A 20,004-nucleotide genomic window follows, 5' to 3' on the forward strand; every position below is an offset into this window, starting at 1 on the left:
GTAAAGACTCAATTGAGCGCACTCAACTTTTACCGCCGCTCCAGCTTTGCCGCATACGCTTCAAATTGTTGTTCTCCCGCCTGACAAAACCGTTAATTCACCCAGAAACGGGAGGTCAAGTTTCAGAGGGAAAAACGTGACGTTTAAAAACTCACGGGAGCGAAACGCGACGTGAACTTTTTCCTTCTCACTATCCTGCTCATGCGCCTCTGAAACAGGCTGAGGACGTTTGGCACCTGTTGCCTTCACATGTCTGTCTGCATAAAAAATGAAGTCTGAACCGTAACCGTGTAGTGTGAAACGAGACAGGTCATTTAGAATATAATACAAGTTAAAAACCCATCAAAGATGTGTTTTTCACAAGACGTTAAAATTGACACTTTTTTTAATTTATGACAGCTATTAATACCTTGCTGATATCCATTCCATGGTGTTTGAAAAATGTCCTCAGAGGTCCAAAAGCAGCAAGTACAAGGTTCAACTTAGTAAAGTGTTCTACATGTAATGACACAAGTCATAAATCACTGTGTTCTTCCTGTTACAAATACATGTGACTACATGTGTAGGATGACTTTAGGTCCATAATTTGCGATGTACATAAACTGACGTGCAGTGTTTTGCATCTTTTTCTTGCACTTTTTCACTGGAATCAAAGGTTTTCTGGTTTGCACATGACTTTGATATAAATAGTGTCCTATTTTATCTAATTTGTGACCCTTGATAGGGTGTGGTGATATACTGAGTTTATGATATGATACAATATACAATAATGGGTTTGGAATATTATAAAATAACAATATTTTAGGGGAAATTATTTATTTTATTTGACTTTAACTCTGGATATACTTACACACTTCAAAGTTCAACATTTTTTAATATAATTTTCAATGTTTCCATAAAACTGAAATTTACTTACTTCGGGTATGAACTTTTCAAATCAATATGAATGTATGAAATATAAACAAACAAAAACTATTTTGTGAATAGTAAATGTTTTATCCCACCCCCCATTTGTACCCTTGACAATATATCTTGGAAGATATTGATATTTTGAGCGATATTTTTCCGCACGATATATCATCCCACCTTTACATGGTTACTAAACCAAACTACATTTCCGTTATGCTACATTTGTTTAAATTCCTCTAAGTTTATATTTCCTTCAAATATGTACAAGTACACACCATGTATAGTTCCGGGTATAAACTTTTCAACTCAATATGATTCTATAAGATATAAACAAACCAAAACAATCTGGTGAATAGTAAATTGTTTATCCCGCCCCTGACTCATACCCTTGAAGATAAATCTTGGAGTACATTGATATTGTGATATCTTGCGGCGCGATATATCATCCTAGTTACTGAACCAAATTACATTTCTGCTATACTAACTTACATCTGTTTAAATTTACTCTTAGTTTATATGTCCTTTAAATATGTACGAGTCCACACCATGTAGTAGTTCTGGATATGAACCTTTCAACTCAATACGAATCTAAAAAATATAAACAAACCAAAACAATCTGGTGAATAGTAGATTGTGTAAATTACATGATACCACTCGTACCTTTGGCGATATATCTTGTGATATATTATTATTGCGATATCTTGCTGCACAATATATCATCCTACCTTTACTGGTTGCTAAACCAAACTACATTTATGTTATGCTAACTTACATTTGTTTAAATTTACACTAAATTTATAGTAAACAACCAGGTAGGTTCTGTTTAAATGACTTACCAGATGCACATGAGTTCAGTTTAACCACTCTACAAACAGTCTTACCTCGGCAGACTGAAACAAAAAGATAGTGGGACAAGGTGCCGCAAGACCCACTGTGAAAAGGCTGGATTAAAGGCTCAGGTCTGCACAGCACCTGCAGGGAGTGGCTGGAGAATCCCTCCTAAAATAACCTGGAAAACTTATCCCAGCAAGTTTGCAACAAGGTTGAACAGGAAGAATGACAGAACTCCTGAGGCGAGAAACCCAGAGTGATGTGACTAACCTCGAGGGGAACTGACACCTAACTTAGTTTTTACAAGGTCATTTAGGGATGGGGTGTACTGCTGTTTATGTACCATAACTGTGCTTCAAAATTCCTTGACTGCATTTATGGAGTTCCCTTGAAGCTATATAGTCCTGGGCTGTGATGTGGTCGATGCATACAAGCACAAAGCCTGCAACTTTCTTCTACTTCCTATCGTCTATCCCAAGCACTTACTCTGGATTTACTTTAAAGATTGCTGTTGCACTTGATCCATTTACCCCAATCACCATTCCCGTGTAACAAAATGTCTGATTGTGCAGGCAGAGAGACATAAAAGACACGTACTCAACCATCTCCTCAGTGAAAAATCAGTCCTGGTTTCTTTTACCAACCCTTCCAGACTGCATGGCACTTGCTTTTCCGCCTATGGTTTTCCATTTCAAAGCCCTGCGTCTCCATGTAAATACCAAAACACAGTAATCCAATCTGAACCCATTGCAAATTTTCCAGAAACTATTGGGGGGGAAGTGGGGTTGACATGAGCCACACACTTATCCCACTTAACCTCGATAGAGAAGCCACCCTAACCCCTCAGCCCAAGATTCCCCCGGAGGAAGAATGCACGACTTTATACAAGCTCTCTTCTTTAAAACCGTGATGTCTTGAAGTTCTAACTCTGGGTCCTCAAAGCAGTGCGAAGTTGATGCCAACATCGTGGAAGCTAAATGGACAGCAGATATCCAAAGCGGGGGCACCTCCCCATTCAGTCAAACACTTTTTTGATGCAAACCCAAAAAGGAAAAAAAATGTCTTTCACGGATTCCTCTCATGACCATAGCAGGAACATATTTATACTGTGCTAACTTGATGACAAATAACCTGAGGATTTTTCTGTTTCCTATTAGCTTTTGTTTGCTTTTTAGCATGCAAAACTAGTCTGCTTCTTAGCGCTCCGAATACAAAGGGGGGGGGGAGATGCTTATCTTCGTGCTGACGAGTGGTGGCACGTAGGGCAAGCTAAAGACTTTTGACACATGGTTCACATCTGAAGCATTCACCATGAGTATCTTGATCACAGAGCTTAAAGTTACGGAGAGAGCCTGATGGCTGTTTATGGGGCTGAGCAGACAAATCCCCAGCATTATGCTCTACAGGTGATGCATGCCACTGGACTGGTTTGTTAGCAGCACTGTGTACAATGTGCTTTCAAAATGCAGCTGTCAGTCCCTACTCCCCTGCACTCCAGCGGCAAACACTAGTGAGCAAAGAGTCTTTGACCTAAAGGAGGAACCGTTGGGCAATATTCATCTCTGCTTCTGGACATATTCAATACAATGTAAAAAAAAAAAACAAACTTTGGAATGATTTCTTTTGCAACAATTCTGAAATTGACTTTCCTCGTTAGTTTTTCATGGACCCTTTGGACATATTTTAATCTTAGTAATGACTTTGTTATTCACACAAACAAATTTTCATTCCCAATGCAGTTACTCTGATGATGGTAAGCTATACTTTAAGTGCGAGATGGGCAATATTTATCACAGTAGGGAACACAAAATGTGTATTTTTCTGTTATTTAGGCCCCAAGCTACAAATCTCGCATTAACTTCCAGGATTTAATCAGTGTGTGCTGGACCATGAAGCTCGTTAACGCTTACGGAGCTAAATCACCATGGTAACTTAGGCTGAACAACTAACCTGGTCGCGAGCAGGTTTTGCTCTAGCTAGGATCTGAGTGAGTACTAAAGCCCCGCCTCCTGACCAATCAGATCTCTTAGAAAACAACCTGCCCATTGTTAGAAGATCCTGATTGGTGCAGATCTGACAGCTGTGTTATAGGAAAGAAGATTATTAGGGATAAATGCAATCCTTTCATTTACCAATGACATCATTTAGGAAAAATATAGATTTATATCTGACGTACTGATCTAGTCAGCTGATGAAGCTTGTGTCTCCGTAGGCACGAACGAGTGAAGTCATTAATTAATTAATTAATATAGTAATATATTATATGTATAGAGGCTGAAAACTCTTGGCTTAAATTAGCGTGTTGTTATCAACTGTCGTAGGACAGCTTCTCTCTGACAGGGAGTGCTTGGTTAGTTGAAGCCCGCTAACACAGATTAATCCAGGATGTAATTACCTAGATTCTTAGCATAGGCCGTTAGAGATTTTTCTCGTCATTTTTGTGTTTTTCAAGTGATTGTGTGTTTTTGTTATCATGTTGTGTGTTCCTAATGTCATTTTGTGTATTTTTCTGTCATCTTCTGAATATTTGTTGTAGATCTGTGCATTTTTAGTGTCACTTTGTTGTGGTCATTTTGGGTAATTGTGTTGGCATTTTATATGTTTGTGGTAATTTTTGTATGTGTTGTTGTTTTGTGTGTTTTTGTAGTCATTCTGTATGTTTGAGTGATTGTTTCGCATTTTTGTTTGTCATTTCATGTTGTGTTTTTTGGTTGTCTTTTGAGTCGTTTTGCCTGCATCATGCACATTTTATCATTTTGTGTATTTTTGGAATATTTTTGCATAGTTTTGAAATCTTTTCGTGTATTTTCGGAATCCTTTTGTGTATTTTTCCTGTTAATTTGTGTATCTTTGTTAAAATTTTGCGTATTTTGTGTGTTTTTTTTAGTTATTTTGTGCATCTACTGGGCATCATATTCCTTCCAACTTCTTGAAAAGCAGTTTTTGGTGGATTTGCTTTCGGGACCACACAAAATAAGACTCATGGCCGTGTGTGGACCCCTGGGCCACCAGTTGCCTATGTCTGCTTTAAGTTAAACCTGTGCTGGGGCCACCTGGTGTAGGCGTAGTCCTTCTGATCACCACAACATCATTTTTACATCAACAGCAAACATTTATATATACTGTTATTAAAATATATTGAGTGATTTTAATTTTGTGATTAACATTCTTTTAGTATTACAAATAAATTGAGCAGTGTAATGCTGAGGCTAAACCTTAAATCAACAATTTGTCAGTCACTTTTTCATCAGTTCGGGAGTCAGAAATTATCTCCAACGCTTTGAGCAATTGTTAATTTCCAAGTCACAAGTAAGTTTAGGGTTTGGTTCTGTGATTTTTCCATTTGGTGTAGACCCTTTGAAGGATTTTTTCAGCATCGTCCCTTGCCGTACATAATTGATAGATAACACGTTGGACATGTCATATCATCTTTCATCAGCGTCGTCCTTAATGTGCTAATATGGTCAAAGTTACGAGCCTGTCCCGCTGCTGATGCACTACCTCTAGAAGAACAAATGTCGCCCCAACACACTGTCATTTTCTCTGTAGTCAATGCCCCACCATCAATAAGCACATCCCCTAATTAACTAAAATAGATTTCATCAATACCCATAACTGGTCTGTGCAGGGATTGATGAGAGCGAGGGTTGGTTTAGCTAAAAGCGTCTGACAGTAAGGTTTCATCGACAGGTAAATAGTTAATCATTCTTCGGGTCAATCGTCTAAAATGTGTGTGAATCTAGAAAGTGTTTTTTAAAGAATGCAATCTTTTGGCGCAGTATAGACTCAATAGATCAATTCGAGCTCCACCTAAAGCTTTAAGGTAAATGATTTGCATTTAGAAAGTCATTACGCTGTCAATTGTATGCCCCCACCCTCCCTCCACGTGACTTTAGGATGAGCATAATGAAGTTTGGAGTCAATATAGTGGTTGAATTTACCAATCTGGTTATGTTTCCTTTCCCTATCATGTCGTGTTAAGGCTGAGGACAATCTCCTCCATTCAGGAATGGTGCCACCAAGTCTGTCCTTGCTTATCATTAACAATCTGCAAATAAACAGGACAGCATACATTACATCACTTGCAGCTCCATGATCAATTCCAGGAATGTCTTTGAAGCTTTGCTTAATGAACCTACACAGTGTGGCTGTTGTATGTGGTCGGGGACGTGGAGGCTTCGTAACCCCATGACCCTAATGCAGTTTTTTTTCCCCACACTGATAATGTTGTGAAGTTAACAGAAGTAAGTGGTAATGGGAATATTCAATAAAAACACATAGTGGTTAGCGTTTGAATTAGGGTCACCACATCGAAGCATGTGAAAGAGGCTAATTTCCTCCCAAATTGCTAGCTCTCACACTACATTATTCAAAGCTAATTCCTCTAAATTGTGTGGACAGTGCTCTGGGATGCTTACATTGCACGCTGCACGAAAAAAAACACCAGTCATTCCCTGACTACTGGCAGAAATCAGCCACCCACAAGGAAGGGAGACATTTCAGAGGTACTTTGGATTTTTGGTACTGATTCTGTGTGGACGTATTAAATGGAGAAGCTGACAAAGTTGGCTTCATCAATCAGTAATGTCAGCCTGGACCTCTTTATAGCCTCCCCCCCCCCCAAGTCCCTGAGAGCCCTAACCCTGTAAAAGTTTATATAGCAAATTGACCATTCTCTACTTGCTTAGCTAATGAAGCCATAGCTCGCCACAGAGGCTGACAGGCTGCCACAGTGTCAACACTGCTTCCTATTTGATGACACCTCCCATTGAAATGTGCTGCTAATGGGGGCAAGTGTTTAAAGAAGAATAAGCTCCAGTAATTGACTTAGACCTGACCTCACTGCAAGATCCCAGGTACAGTGACGGAGGCTATCGAGATATCTTCAGATGTCTTCCAATGGTTTTACTGGTTTTAGGTAAGAGCTGCAGGCCTTCCATCTCATCAGGTGTTGGTGTAGCAGGGTTTTCAACAGTGTTGCATTTGTTTTTATTGGAGATTTTTTTGGGCAAATCAAGGATAAGGTTTAAATGTCAGAATAAAGACAAAATGTCAAGATTAAAGTCAGAATTTTGAGATTAAAGTTGAAATATAATTTTGAGCTTAAAGTCGAAAAAGACAAGATCAAGGTCAAATTTTGCAAATGAACTCAAAATACAATATTGTGATAGAAGTAGGTGTGCTAATAAAGTCAAATCTATGGAAGCTGACGAGGGCCGATTCACCATATTCGTCAACAAACAGCAGATTGTGGCCGTCTACAAAATGCCGTGAATCAATGAATGTGTTAAACTATATTTTAAAGTTGGGTTTGATAAGAAATATTTTTTGAAATACTTTGAAGAGATATTGCCAAAAACGTAATCTGTTCAGAAGGAAAAACCGGTCAAGTTTGGAAAAGGTGGAGCATTCAGTCTCGTCTGTGGAGCTCTATACGGAAACAGATTAGAGCCAGTTTTGATGCAGAGACTGTTGTCGTATATGATGAATTGGCCCCAGACAGCGTCCGTAGATTTGACTTAATTAGCTAATCTTCAATTTTTATTACGATATTGTATTGTGAATTTATTTTTGCAAATTGGACTTTAATCTCATGTTTTCAACATTAATCTCGACATTATATTTCAACTCAATTCTGGAATTTTCAACTTTAATCTCAACAATTCAACTTTATTCTTGAAATTTCAACTTCATTATTGATTTGCCCAAAATTATTTTCTTCATCAAAGTGAGCCCTAATCTGCTTCTGTAGTTGTTTTTTTATCAGAACAATATCACAAAATATCACAAAATGATTAATAAGCAGGTTTTTTTTAGACTGTAAACTGAGCAACAATGATCAAACCCTGCACAACATGAACACCGGTGATCTTTGACTCTCAGGCAACACTTTCAGACATAAACACAAGCAAGGCTTACAGACATCAATCTGAAGCAGGGAGACCGCAACAGCATGGATTTAAACACATTTCTAGTGTATGGCAAGTATACAAAAGTGTGATTATCAAAGGGATTGTGCATGCTGCAGGGATGGGGAATCATTTGATGATTCATTGGCCTGTTTTGGAAGATTTGGCTCTAAAAAAGACTGATCCATTCCAGTCTGGATCCACTAAGACAGACAGCTGACTGAGAATTGATGGTCAATGTTTATCCAGGGGGGGCTAACTGGCCACAGCTCTGTCGTTTACTTGTGAATTTGCAGTTAAAGCTACTTTTTTTTTTTTTTTTAGGCTATACACCATAGCGTAGAGTGTCTGGAGTGCACATTTCATTTTGTAAATCTGCCACAGATATCTATAAATGTATCAGATCTATTAATAAAGGAAATATTAACATAAGAGGGCTTTCATGCATATACAGGAATAGATAGTAGTAGTTGTAGTCAAATTAATACAGAGCGTTTGTTAGCAGCATTAGAAATAGTCGTACGTTGTAAATAACATCTATTAGTGCAGTGTGGACTGTTAGTCACTTTCACTTTTTTCACTGTAAAATGACACTTTTCAGAAAAAGAAAACCAATACAATTCCAAAAACACATTTATGAATGAAAATGATAGAAAACGCGTTTTTATCAAAGTAAAAAATAAAATAAAATAAAAAGTCATGGAGTCGAAATTTCTTTTCACTCTGCCCAAAACATTTCAAAACACGATGTAGGATATATAACGTATAAAAACAGGACAACAACACAAATATTTACAATATGTACAGTGAGAGTGCAGATATTAATATGAAAATGAATATTTGTAAATATAAATATAACTATGGTATGAAAACAGAACGTCGGACTGCTCGGGTGCAAAGTTGTTGTTTTTTTACGAATTGTTTTGGGTAAAAAATAAAAATAAAAAGTCAAATTAAATAGCATACACTTGTTTTTCTGTAAAGTAATAAACGTACAATAGAAAAGATATAGAAAATATTCGCTAGGTTTAGATGTTAATTTTATTTCATTCAGAAAAGAAGAGGAAAAGAGAAAATTAAAGGTTAATTAATTAATTTTAAGGAGGAAATATAAGCTTCGGAGTAGATCAGACGGGGTTGCAGCGTTTTGGTTTTGGTTGTAAATGTTAAGCATTATTATAAATATGATTATTCCTTTCTAAACTGACAGACAGTGCAGCTAAAGCCAGGCTATGGGGACAAAGCAGGAAGCATCGAGCCGGACTCGTAGCGCGTCTCTCTACAGCTTCCCACTGCGCGTCACTGCGCGCGTCCGATAAGCGCAACGTCTGAAAAACCCAACGCTGACACATTCACACAACACCGACTCAGGGAAAGGGTGGTGGTGGTTGTTTCACAGCAGAGCCTGTTTCAGATCGCCTACACCTTTTTATAAGTCTGAAGTCTGTCCCCCTTCCACCAGAGCTGTCAAAAACCACGCCTACGCAGCCATACAATTGGTCCAAACGCGTCAAAGAGCCAATCAAAGCGAGCGCTGCTGCTGCTCGTAACACGCAGGCACATCCATACAGTACGGAGCCCGATGGGCGGCGGTGGAGGCGCTAGGAAAATCACGGAGCTGGGACCTTACCACCTCTCTCTCTCTCTCCTCTCTCTCTGGCCGTCAGCGGACTCCTTTCTCTGCACACGTCTTTGCTTGAAATGTGTGTGTGCGCGAAAGAGAGAGGAGTAATAAAGCGCGTGTTGTGTGCGTGTGAGGGTGCATGTCCGGAGCGAGAAGAGAGGCAGAAGAGGGGGGATTATTCTGCGCTATCGAAATATTTCAACACGTCGCCCCTGCGCGGTAGGAGCGACGCCAATAAGAGGGAAGCCTTTTTAACAGGATTGCCGATATTGTAAAACAGCAGCAGAGCGAAGACGGAGAAGGGAATGCGACGCAGTCAATTAAGAGACTCACCCCAGCTGCTTTAATCCGACAAATGTCCGAGAGCCAGCGAGGCGCACAAAGCGCAGAGCGCACCGAACCGAACCCGCTCCTCCGGCAGCTCGCCTCGACCTTCATGGAGACGATTTTCACATTTCACTTTGAAACATTTTGATCCAATTTCTTGTATGTGCAAAAAAAGGACTGCAAACATTCCTCAGAAAACTTGTGCAAACAGTGGATACCCTGACTTTTAAGTAGTTTTTCTACTTTCCATCCATTAGTGTTTTTTGTTCTCCATTCTCCATCCGCTGATCCTCGCTCAGCCCGTCCTGTGTGCTATTATTATTAATATTATTATCATCAGACCAGCCGTCTACATTCGCTGCCTGCTCTTGAATGAACTTCCTGATGAGAGATCCAGTCATACAGGGATCGAGTATGGCATATCATCCGTTTATACCTCACCGGGGGCCGGAGTTTGCCATGAGCGCGATGTTGGGGCACCAGCCCCCGTTCTTCCCGGCTCTGGCTCTCCCTCCCAGCGGCTCCCTGTCCCTGCCGGGCGCCCTGGGAAAGCCGATCATGGACCAGCTGATGGGAGCCGCGGAGACCGGCCTCCACTTCTCCTCGCTGAGTCACCAGGCAGCGGCCGCTCACCTCAGGCCCCTGAAGACCCTGGAGCCCGAGGAGGAGGTGGAGGACGACCCCAAAGTTCACCTGGAAGCCAAAGAACTCTGGGAACTGTTCCACAAGAGAGGCACGGAGATGGTGATAACCAAATCTGGAAGGTGAATTAACTTATTTTGCTGGGTTTTTTTTTTTTTGGTTTTTTTTTCTTTCTTATTCTTCCATCAACTTTCACTTTCTAAAATAAGGATAAACACATTCTCTGTATGTTGCACAGCATACAGATGTGTTTTGCCAGTCTTTTGAAGCTATATATTCTAGTCCAACATAAAATAAATATATATGTTTAAATGATATACTCAACAAGTATTTTAATTTTTTAGACGCAAAACGTTCACTTAGAGTTAAAATATTAAATAAAACAGTTTTTTTATACATTGGGTTTTTTATGCTTTTTCCTCCTTCACTCTTTCAATGCAGACGAATTCGTAATGTTAACCATTTTCGAAAGTCACTGTCATTGAATTGATCCAATGGAACTGTCCTTGTATTATTTATTATTTATGATGATGATTATTATTATGCTATTGTCTATGTGAACATTTGTGTTTAAATTAAGTTGACAGAAAGTTTAAAATATCAACTGTGTTTGTGTGTGTGTGTGTGTGTGTGTGTGTGTGTGTGTGTGTGTGTGTGTGTGTGTGTGTGTGTGTGTGTGTGTGTGTGTGTGTGTGTGTGGCTATGACTGTGTTATTGACGTGTAATAACACATTATTTGCTATAAGGTTTACTATACTCGAAAGCAGAACTTAAAATGAACTTTTTTTTAATTTGCAAGTGTTGCATTTTTTTTTAATATTTTACACAGTTTGCTATTTTGTCAATTCACTTGTTGAATGCACCAAATAATTTGTTATTACGCAAACATAGTAAGTGAATCTGGAGAAATGATAATATGGAACAATGTGTTCTAAAAAAAAAAAAAAAAAAAAAAAAAAAAGAAAAAGATATTTGTGTATAATAATAATGATCCTTTCGTGTATTTTCGTCACAGGCGGATGTTCCCTCCTTTCAAAGTGAGGTGCACCGGTCTAGACAAGAAGGCCAAGTACATACTGTTGATGGATATAGTTGCAGCCGACGACTGCAGGTACAAATTTCACAACTCGCGCTGGATGGTGGCCGGAAAGGCCGACCCCGAAATGCCAAAGAGGATGTACATACACCCGGACAGTCCGGCCACCGGTGAACAGTGGATGTCCAAAGTGGTCAATTTCCACAAACTCAAGCTGACGAACAACATCTCGGACAAGCACGGATTTGTAAGTTCAACTAATGTATGTCAAATTTTCCTATTTATCAAAATACAGTATTTTATTAATATTCCAACTGATTTAATATAAGTTTTTACCATGCATTGTTGATGAAAGTTTTCATTTTTACGCAAATGCGTTGTAATGTTAAAACCACTTTATGGAAATGTTTTCTTTAGTATTTTATGATATAACCATATTTCTGATTTTTTATTTTTTTTTTAAACTTCCCACAGATGCAGCTATGTATTTCATTTCACTTCACAGACCTTGTACTTTATTACTTTTTTTTTTGTGACTGTGTGTTGCAGACCATTCTTAACTCCATGCACAAATACCAGCCACGGTTTCACATTGTGAGAGCCAACGATATACTCAAACTCCCGTACAGCACCTTCAGGACTTATGTTTTCCCTGAGACAGACTTCATTGCTGTGACTGCTTATCAGAATGACAAAGTAAGCACTCGGAGGCCCATGCGTCAAGCTTTTTCTTTATATTTGAATCTATTCATATATGATCTATTTATATTTTTGTGCCAAATCTAACGCTTGTGTGTCACTTGGGCTCGTTGGACACCGTTTTTCCTCGCTGTTCTTCCTGCTCTGCACCATTTTGTTGTCATAAAATATGAAAGAGCTCGTATTTGTTGGAGCCTGTGGGAGTAGTTGGAAAAGGGGTGGGGGGGTGATGTTGCAAGGACGTGCCACTTTTACCACCTTGTGGAAGGAAATGTAATATTTCTTAGGGATATTTTATGTTATGCTATCTCCTTTGTTTTAGTTTTTTCCCACATGGAAATGATTTTTGGCACCAACAAAAGCTCCGACACTTGGTTTATGTGCGTTATTAAATGTAATGCGTAAAAGGGTGTGCTTAGAAGTAGGTTAAAACATTGGAAGTAAATGCGATGTTCATTTAAACATGCAGCACAAATGAAAAGGAGTGCATTCTAATTTTATTATATGCTGATTAAAAAAAAAAAACTTTTTCACTTTTTCTTGTTTTCCTGTTTTGAAACAGTCGTAAAATGATGGCACCACAACATGTGGGAGTATAGGGGTTGCAAACAAAGCAGAATATTTTTTACTCTCATTGCCAAGAGAGTCATGCCAAATGGAGGGCGTGTGTGTAGTTTATGTGTTTGCTTTGAAGTGTATTTAAAACAGGAAAACACGTTTAGAGATTATTGACATGTTGTAAAAACGTCATTTTTAATTTATTTTATTTTATTTATTCAAAAAAAAAACTGATTGAACTCTTTTTCCCCCCATATTAACACACTTTTAAATGTATTTCAGATAACTCAACTGAAAATCGACCATAACCCTTTTGCAAAAGGATTTAGAGACACGGGCAATGGGAGGCGAGAGAAAAGGTAAGAATGAGGGGGGGGGAAAGTGCGTTAAAAAAAAAAAAAAAAAAAAAAAAAAGAGAGAGAGCATTTTAAGAGGTTTTAGGCTTTACCTGGAGACAGACAGTGATCTTGTTGGATTAAACCTGCGACTAATCCCTCACATTAACCCACAGGGAGACAGACTGGTTTAATCCAAACACCCTCACAGACAAATAGTTTGCTACAATCATTAAGTCTTCAGACGTCCACGTCTTTCAGCGTGCTATACTGATATTGTTTGTGACCTGTCTAGCACCTTTAATAACCTCGGTACTTGTGCACATATATAGGAAACAGCTGGCTCTGCAATCCATGCGTTCATACGAGGAGCAGCAGAAAAAGGAGAACGGGGCTTCAGACGATTCCTCTGGAGAGCAGGCTCCGTTTAAGTGCTTCGGAAAGGCCTCGTCCCCCGCCGTGTCCACGGTGGGCCCCCCACACCTGAAAGGTACGCCCCATGGAGCCCACCGTCAGCCACAGCTGCTATCAGTACAGTGCGTCAAGTCGTAAAAAATTTCCACCGTGAAATATAGAAGATTTCTCAGGGTTAATGTGTTAGACGTTTATATCAGAGATTCTCAACTGGTGGGTCGCGGACAGCTGGTAAAACATAATTGTCTCATGTTAGACTTGTATTTCATTTTGAAAGAAACTTTTCTTCTGAAATGCAGGTTGCACAGGAACATGTGTACATTTATGGCTGTTTTCAACAGCTGTTTTAACAAAAACTAAATCTGGTTGGTTGAATTCTAAAAATAAAATTAAAAAGTGGGGTAGCGATTCAATGGCCGTGGCAAATGTGGGTCCCAGGGTGAGACCAGTTGAGAACCCCTGGTTTAGATTTTAAATTATTTAAATTATTTTTTTAAATTGTGGAAATTTAACTTTTTTTAAAAATAAACTGAACGTGCTTTGATCGTTAATGAACGTCTTTTGATGAATAATGATCAAAGCACATTCAGTTTATTTTTTTGTCTTTGTGTTTAAATGTAGTTGTTTTTTTTTTTTTTTTTTTTTTTTTTTTTTTTTAACTGTGTAGAAAAACACCTGACAGTTTGTCCCCCTCCTCCTTATCCAGAGATTTATGTGACAGCAAAGTTTAGATTATATAGGCTATGGATAAATGCGTTATTTTTCAAATTGTGGGAATTGAAATTTTAGAAAAAATAATAAAGTGAACATGCCTTGATCAATAATGAACGTCCTTTGATGATTAATTATCAAAGGACCTTCAGTTTACTTTTGCCTTTGTGTATAGTTGTTTTTTTTCTTTTATGATAAAAGAAAAACACCTGACAGTGCATCCTTCTATCCACAGATTTTGTGGCAGTGATGAGAAAAGTTTAGATAGGCCTCAGATAAATGTGGGAATAAATGATAAAATTGTGGGAATTCATATATACATATAAACTGAACATGCTTTGATTGTTAATTTTTGTGAGTTTCATAGTTTATTTTTGCCTTTGTGTTTAATTGTAGTTGGGTTTTTTTCTAATTAAACTGTGCAGAAAGGCACTTGACAGTGCATCCCCCCCTTCTTATCCACAGATTTTGATTGAAAATTTTAAAAAATTTAACTGAACGTGCTTTGATCATTAACGATCAAAGCACTCAGTTTTTTATTGCCTTTGTGTTTAATTGTAGTGGATTTTTTTTTCAGATTAAACTGTGCAACAAAAAAAAAAAAACACCTGACAGTTCGTCGTCCTCTTTATCCACAGATTTGAATTGAATTAAAAAATTAACAAAAATAAATAAATTAACTGAACGTCCTTTGATCACGAACGGTCAAAGCACTCAGTTTATTTTTGCCTTTGTGTTTAATTAGTGGGTTTTCTCAGATTAAACTGCAGAAAAACACCTGACAGTACGTCCCCCCCACCCCCCACCCCCACCCTATCCACAGATTTCTGTGACAGTGACGAGGACAGCGACGATGAGAGCAAAGACGGACACATCAAAGACGGCCCGGACTCCAGCAAGATTTCCACCACCACGGAGGACGGGAAAGAGCACGAGGAGAGCCCGGCGAAGGGCCACCTCTTCCCCAACAGTGACTCCAGTAGCAGCAGCAATAGGCTCCGAGAGAGCGCGCCCAGGACTGAGAAAAGCCAGGCGGACTCGCGGCAGAGTCCCGTCACGGTCATCTCCAGCACCACGCGCTCCGCAGAAGACCTGAAGAGCCCGAACCTGCAGGACGCCTCCAAAGCGGACGAATGTAGGTCACTGAGCAAGGACGGCTTCACGCCTTTGACTGTGCAGACCGACGGGGGCCATCTGGGCCACAGTCACTTACATAACTTTGGATTTCCAACGGGGCTGACAGGACAGCAGTTTTTCAACCACTTGGGGAGCGCGCACCCGTTTCTCTTGCACCCGGGACAGTTCAACATGGGGGGCGCGTTCTCGAACATGGCCGCGGGCATGGGACCATTACTGGCAGCTGTGTCGTCGGGAGGGGTGAACACCATGGACACCACGAGCATGGCATCTGCGGGGGCGCCGGGCTTGCCCTTCCATCTGCAGCAACATGTCTTGGCATCGCAGGTAAAACCAGTTTGTTTGTTTTTTCTCTCTCTCTTTTTTTTTCGTGCACGTCTCTTATTAAATTGCATGTGAAGAAGCACACATTGAATTATAACTGTGTGGCCTTTGAGGCGCATGTGCCCAAGTTCCCATCAGACCTTTTAATAGGCCTTTACTTTATGTGTTTGCCCTGATGTCACCTACTTTTAATCAGATTGGTCATAAAAGATGGCTTGATCATTTGCATTCATATATATATATATTTAAAAAAACTTCCCCATAGTATTTGCTGTTATTCTCTAGGGGTTTTTATTCCTTCCTTAAGAAGCTGGAAGAGAGAAACAAACCACTGTGCAACAACTTGAAGTGTTGAGCAATGCTGATGTTAATAATAAGCTCATTAGGTGTGTTTTAGAGTCACATTGGTGAGTATTAAAATGCCTTATGCTCAGAGAGAAAGAAAAGAGAGAAACAACGTGTTAATGGACAGCAAATGCCCCTTTTTCAGTTTTCAATCTAGGTATTGACACAGACATCGAGGCTTTTTTGAACAGGCCCTGGAGATGTTTACAGTGAGGGCGGTAGAAAACGTCGCTGTGGTGCATTAGGTTATAGGATTAGATTTGTAAAGGAGAAGAAAGGGGGGGAAAAATCTATGTAAATGGAGACGGAGACGACAGACTAATGCTGACTGATCTTTGTTTTGAATCACGTGGAAGAGAGAAGAAAAGAAAAAAAAAAAAAAGTGAAAGCCCCGCAAAAGGGAGTCACGTTGACACATTTTTAACACGCGTTGCATTGGTTCAGACTTCAGGGCACCATTGATAAGACTCTTATAGGATGTGGATCGTTTAGTTCAGGCCAGGGGTGTCAAACTCATTTTAAGTTAAGGGGGCCAAATATGGAGCAGTTTTATTCTAAGTGAGCCACATATACATTTTATGCAGGGGGAAATTAGTCATTTCAATATTATTGTGCGCAAGTATCAGAATCAGAATCAGTTTTATTCGCCAAGTACAGTTTAAAAACAGAACAAGAAATGTAATTTGGGGGTTGGCGCAAAGAACAAGACAGAAAACTAAAAAAAGAAACAATAATTATAAAGAAAATATATATTAAGGATAAATAAAGAATTAATATATACAAGTGCTGCAGCTAATATTGTCTTTATAGAGGTGGTGATGGGGGGTCAATGGGGGACCAGGGCTTTGTTCATAAGGAAGCAAAGAAACTGAGTATAAAATGTAAAATACGTAAAAAACCAACAATATCCATGCAGAATGTGACAGATATCAGTCCCAAATAGGTGTTCACTTTACATTTGCTTGATTTAGTGACAAATTTCTATTTAATTAAGGAAAATATTGTGTTGTAAATTGGGGATTTTTTTATTTATTTTTTTAACACTCCAACATTAAAAATGAGCACCAGAAAAACCGTGAGCCACTGCAAATATTGTTGAGTTTCATTTACACAATCATTCATGTTTTCACTGTCGGGCCGAATTGGATGCTCCAAAGGCCGGATTTGGCCCCCGGGCCCTGAGTTTGACACAGGGGGTTTAGTTGGTACTCTTTGATACGGGCCTTGTGAGTGACCTCGTGTTTTCCTTTCTCCCCCTCCCTCGTGTGTGTCCGCAGGGTATCGCCATGTCTCCGTTCGGAAGCCTATTCCCGTACCCGTACACGTACATGGCCGCAGCCGCTGCTGCCTCCTCCGCCGCCGCCGCCTCCTCCTCCTCGATGCACCGGCACCCGTTCCTGAACGCGGTGCGGCCCAGACTCAGGTACAGCCCGTACTCCCTCCCCATGACGGTACCGGAGAGCTCGCTGCTCGCCGCCGCCATGCCCTCCTCCATGGCCGGGGGAGGAGGCGGGCCGGAGATGAAGGGAGACGGCCTCATGGTGCCCGCCAGCCCCGTGTCCGCTGTCACCCTGGACTCCACGTCGGAGGTGACCAGCCACTCCTCATCCGTGTCCATGTCACCGAAAACGCACACGGAGAAGGAGGGAGCCAATGAGCTGCAGAGTATCCAACGGTTGGTCAGCGGACTGGACTCGAACCAGGACAGAGCACGGAGCGGATCCCCATAATAATAATTATATTAAAAAAACACACACACACACACACACTTACACACACACCTGCTTTGATGAAGACATGAACGATATACAACTAAAGGACATCTCGTATAGCTTCAAGCAGCAGTTTTTTTTTTTTTTTTTTTTTTTTAATTTGTTTTGTTTTTTGGTTTTTTGGAGGGAGGACAACAACAACAACTAAAAAAGTCAACTTTTAGTTTCTAAAAATGCACTTTGTTTATTATTACACATCTGATCTGTATATTTCTCTCTCTCCTCTTTCTCTCTCTTTTTTTGTTTGTTTTTTGTTAAATTAAACAACACTTTGATCCTGTCTTTTGATGAATACCATACAAGTATTGAAACTGAAACGATGGCATGGGTGTGACTTTTACAGATGTTAAGGAGACCTTGCTGCTCATGTGTCCCGTCTCTGATCAATTTAAACGCTCACCAGGAGATTTTTTTTTTATTTTTATTTTTTTGTTTGTTTGTTTGTTTGGGAAATGCACTCTGAAATGATCTGGTTTTTACCTATACCGACTACATGACCTACATTTTAAAGACTGCTGTAATAAAAAAAAAAAAAAAAAAAATTCAAATCATTGATTAAAACAAATGTCGCATGCCCTCGTAGCTATACAACACATGAATGTTCAAAGAAAAATCGACAAATTCAGTTTTGGGAGAAAAATGGGGCGTTTTAAAAATGATAATATAGTAATAATAATAATAAAAATGAAAAAAAAAATCATATTAAATTGACTAAAATAAGCAGTTAATAGTAATGCCTATTTAAAATGGGAATAGGCCATGCTGAACCGATTGGTGCTTCAAGGACAAGAAGATCCAAGCATGTGCAAATTTAACGAACCCACACATGCAGGCAAAGGGAAGCAGGAACATAAATGTTAAAAGTAATAGTAGCCTATCGATCATCAGTGTAAATATGGATATAAAAAATATTTATGTAATTATTTCATATTGTTATTGCGTGTAAATACAACGGAGTAGTTTGTTTCTAGGGATCCATTCTTAATTTATTGTCGATATATCTGTCTAAATAAATAGTTTGTGGGCTTTTATCCTTTCAGTTGCCATTTGCATTTATACACCCCCACCCCTACATTTTAAAATATGGACTTTACCCCTTACCTTAATATCCACTGCGCTAGTTAATCACACTCATGTGCCATTGTATTTTCACTTGTTGTTCCCGTGTGTGAAGTGCTACTGTTTGAAAACGAATGAAAAACGCGACGACGACGCACTGCACCAATGGCTTGAAAAATATTAACTTTTGTTGTTTTTCTTTTGGAGAAAAAAAAAAGATTCACAGAAATACGACTAAAGTATAGTCGTTTTATTTTATTATTTCTATTATTTTTTTTCTTCTGTTGTCTAAAAAAAAAAAAAACAATAATCTGATCGTTAAAAAAAAAGTGCCGCATAATCGAAAATATGAAGGTTATTTTTTTGTGTTTCTTACGTTGTCAGTGGATTTTGTTGTATTTGGAATTATGTCTAGTTTACAACATCGACATCGTGTTCTTGAAAGTTTCAATAAAATATTGAAATGTCTTTTTTTTTTCCGTCTCCTAAACGTGCCTTTTTTCTTCTTTAATGGGACTTTTTTAGAGACAATACAAGCAATTCATTTAAATGCCAAACTATATACTTAACATTGTATAAAAGTGCTTTTAAAAAGGGACCATAAATGTTAGGGCCATCATGTTTCCGCTTGTTTTTTGGAGGAGTGAGGGAAGAATCTCCGCTCGTGAGATAACAGGAAAAAAAAAAAGTTTGACACAGAACAGAATAACAGTCAAAAAAGAGACTCCCAAAAAATAATCCTTTTGATTTTAGAGAATTTGGGAGGGTTTCCATTTCCATACCTGGGATTCCTAACTGGACAATGGAGGCTTTTGAGCGGGTTTTAATGGCGTAAAATAAAATGCAAGGTGAGATATAAGGTTAATTATGGGTTTTTAGGGAATGTATGCTGAAGTAATAGGTTTTATTTGATTTGTTATGAGTATTTAAAATCGAAAAGCCAACTTTGAAACTTTGATTTTGAAAAGCTTGACGCAAAAGTGACAATCCAAGTGGTACTCTCCTAGATAAGCCCCTTTCTATTGCTCCTTCCGTCCTGACCTTATCAACTCCATATCTTTATTTGTGTATCGTCTGGTTAATGTGTAGCGAGCCTGGCGCTGGTGAATGAGTGTAAACATGATACAAACTGTCTCAATTGCTCTCTCTTATTGCTCACCTGGCGCCTCCGATATGCATATCTACCATTTTTATTGCAAGGCAGGCGACAATGCGTCTGTAATCGACCAACGAGACCCTGCGCCCCCCAGCGGTTCAGATACAGTAATACAACCAGAGTAAAGGACAAAACCCCCTGCAGCAGTGATATAAAGAGGCGTAAAGACTACTAATATATGCTACTCAAGTAGAAGTACTGTTACTTGATTGAAAT

At 39.2% G+C, this 20,004-nt stretch overlaps 1 protein-coding gene and 1 long non-coding RNA gene across 4 annotated transcripts in view; one reads left to right on the forward strand and one right to left on the reverse strand.

Moving 5' to 3' along the window:
• LOC114473244 (uncharacterized) overlaps positions 1-9,342 on the reverse strand; it is a 97,841-nt gene extending 88,499 nt beyond the window's left edge. For both annotated transcript variants that reach the window (XR_003675233.1, XR_003675234.1), the window contains exon 1: positions 9,280-9,342. This is a non-coding gene — a long non-coding RNA (uncharacterized LOC114473244). The remainder of the gene's footprint in view (positions 1-9,279) is intronic.
• On the forward strand, positions 8,889-19,100 carry tbx3a (T-box transcription factor 3a). 2 transcript variants are annotated; one of them, XM_028462747.1, is made up of 7 exons: positions 8,889-10,364; positions 11,258-11,525; positions 11,828-11,974; positions 12,818-12,894; positions 13,203-13,360; positions 14,819-15,459; positions 17,079-19,100. In XM_028462747.1, exons 1-7 carry the CDS (start codon positions 9,973-9,975, stop codon positions 17,529-17,531), a joined length of 2,136 nt encoding a protein of 711 aa, XP_028318548.1. In that variant the 5' UTR covers positions 8,889-9,972; the 3' UTR covers positions 17,532-19,100. The 2 variants fall into 2 exon arrangements, with proteins under 2 accessions (XP_028318548.1, XP_028318547.1); XM_028462746.1 differs by having other exon boundaries at positions 8,891-10,364; positions 11,258-11,540.
• Positions 19,101-20,004: the final 904 nt, after the last annotated feature.

Source organism: Gouania willdenowi, chromosome 12 (genome assembly GCF_900634775.1).
Source record: "Gouania willdenowi chromosome 12, fGouWil2.1, whole genome shotgun sequence".
Classification (NCBI taxonomy): domain Eukaryota; kingdom Metazoa; phylum Chordata; class Actinopteri; order Blenniiformes; family Gobiesocidae; genus Gouania; species Gouania willdenowi.

Coding starts and splice junctions, on each gene's coding strand:
- tbx3a (XM_028462746.1), top strand. CDS start 9,973: ATGAACTTCCTGATGAGAGATCCAGTCATACAGGGATCGAGTATGGCA. Junction 11,975..12,817: donor CTGCTTATCAGAATGACAAA/GTAAGCACTCGG, acceptor AATGTATTTCAG/ATAACTCAACTGAAAATCGA. Junction 12,895..13,202: donor AATGGGAGGCGAGAGAAAAG/GTAAGAATGAGG, acceptor GCACATATATAG/GAAACAGCTGGCTCTGCAAT.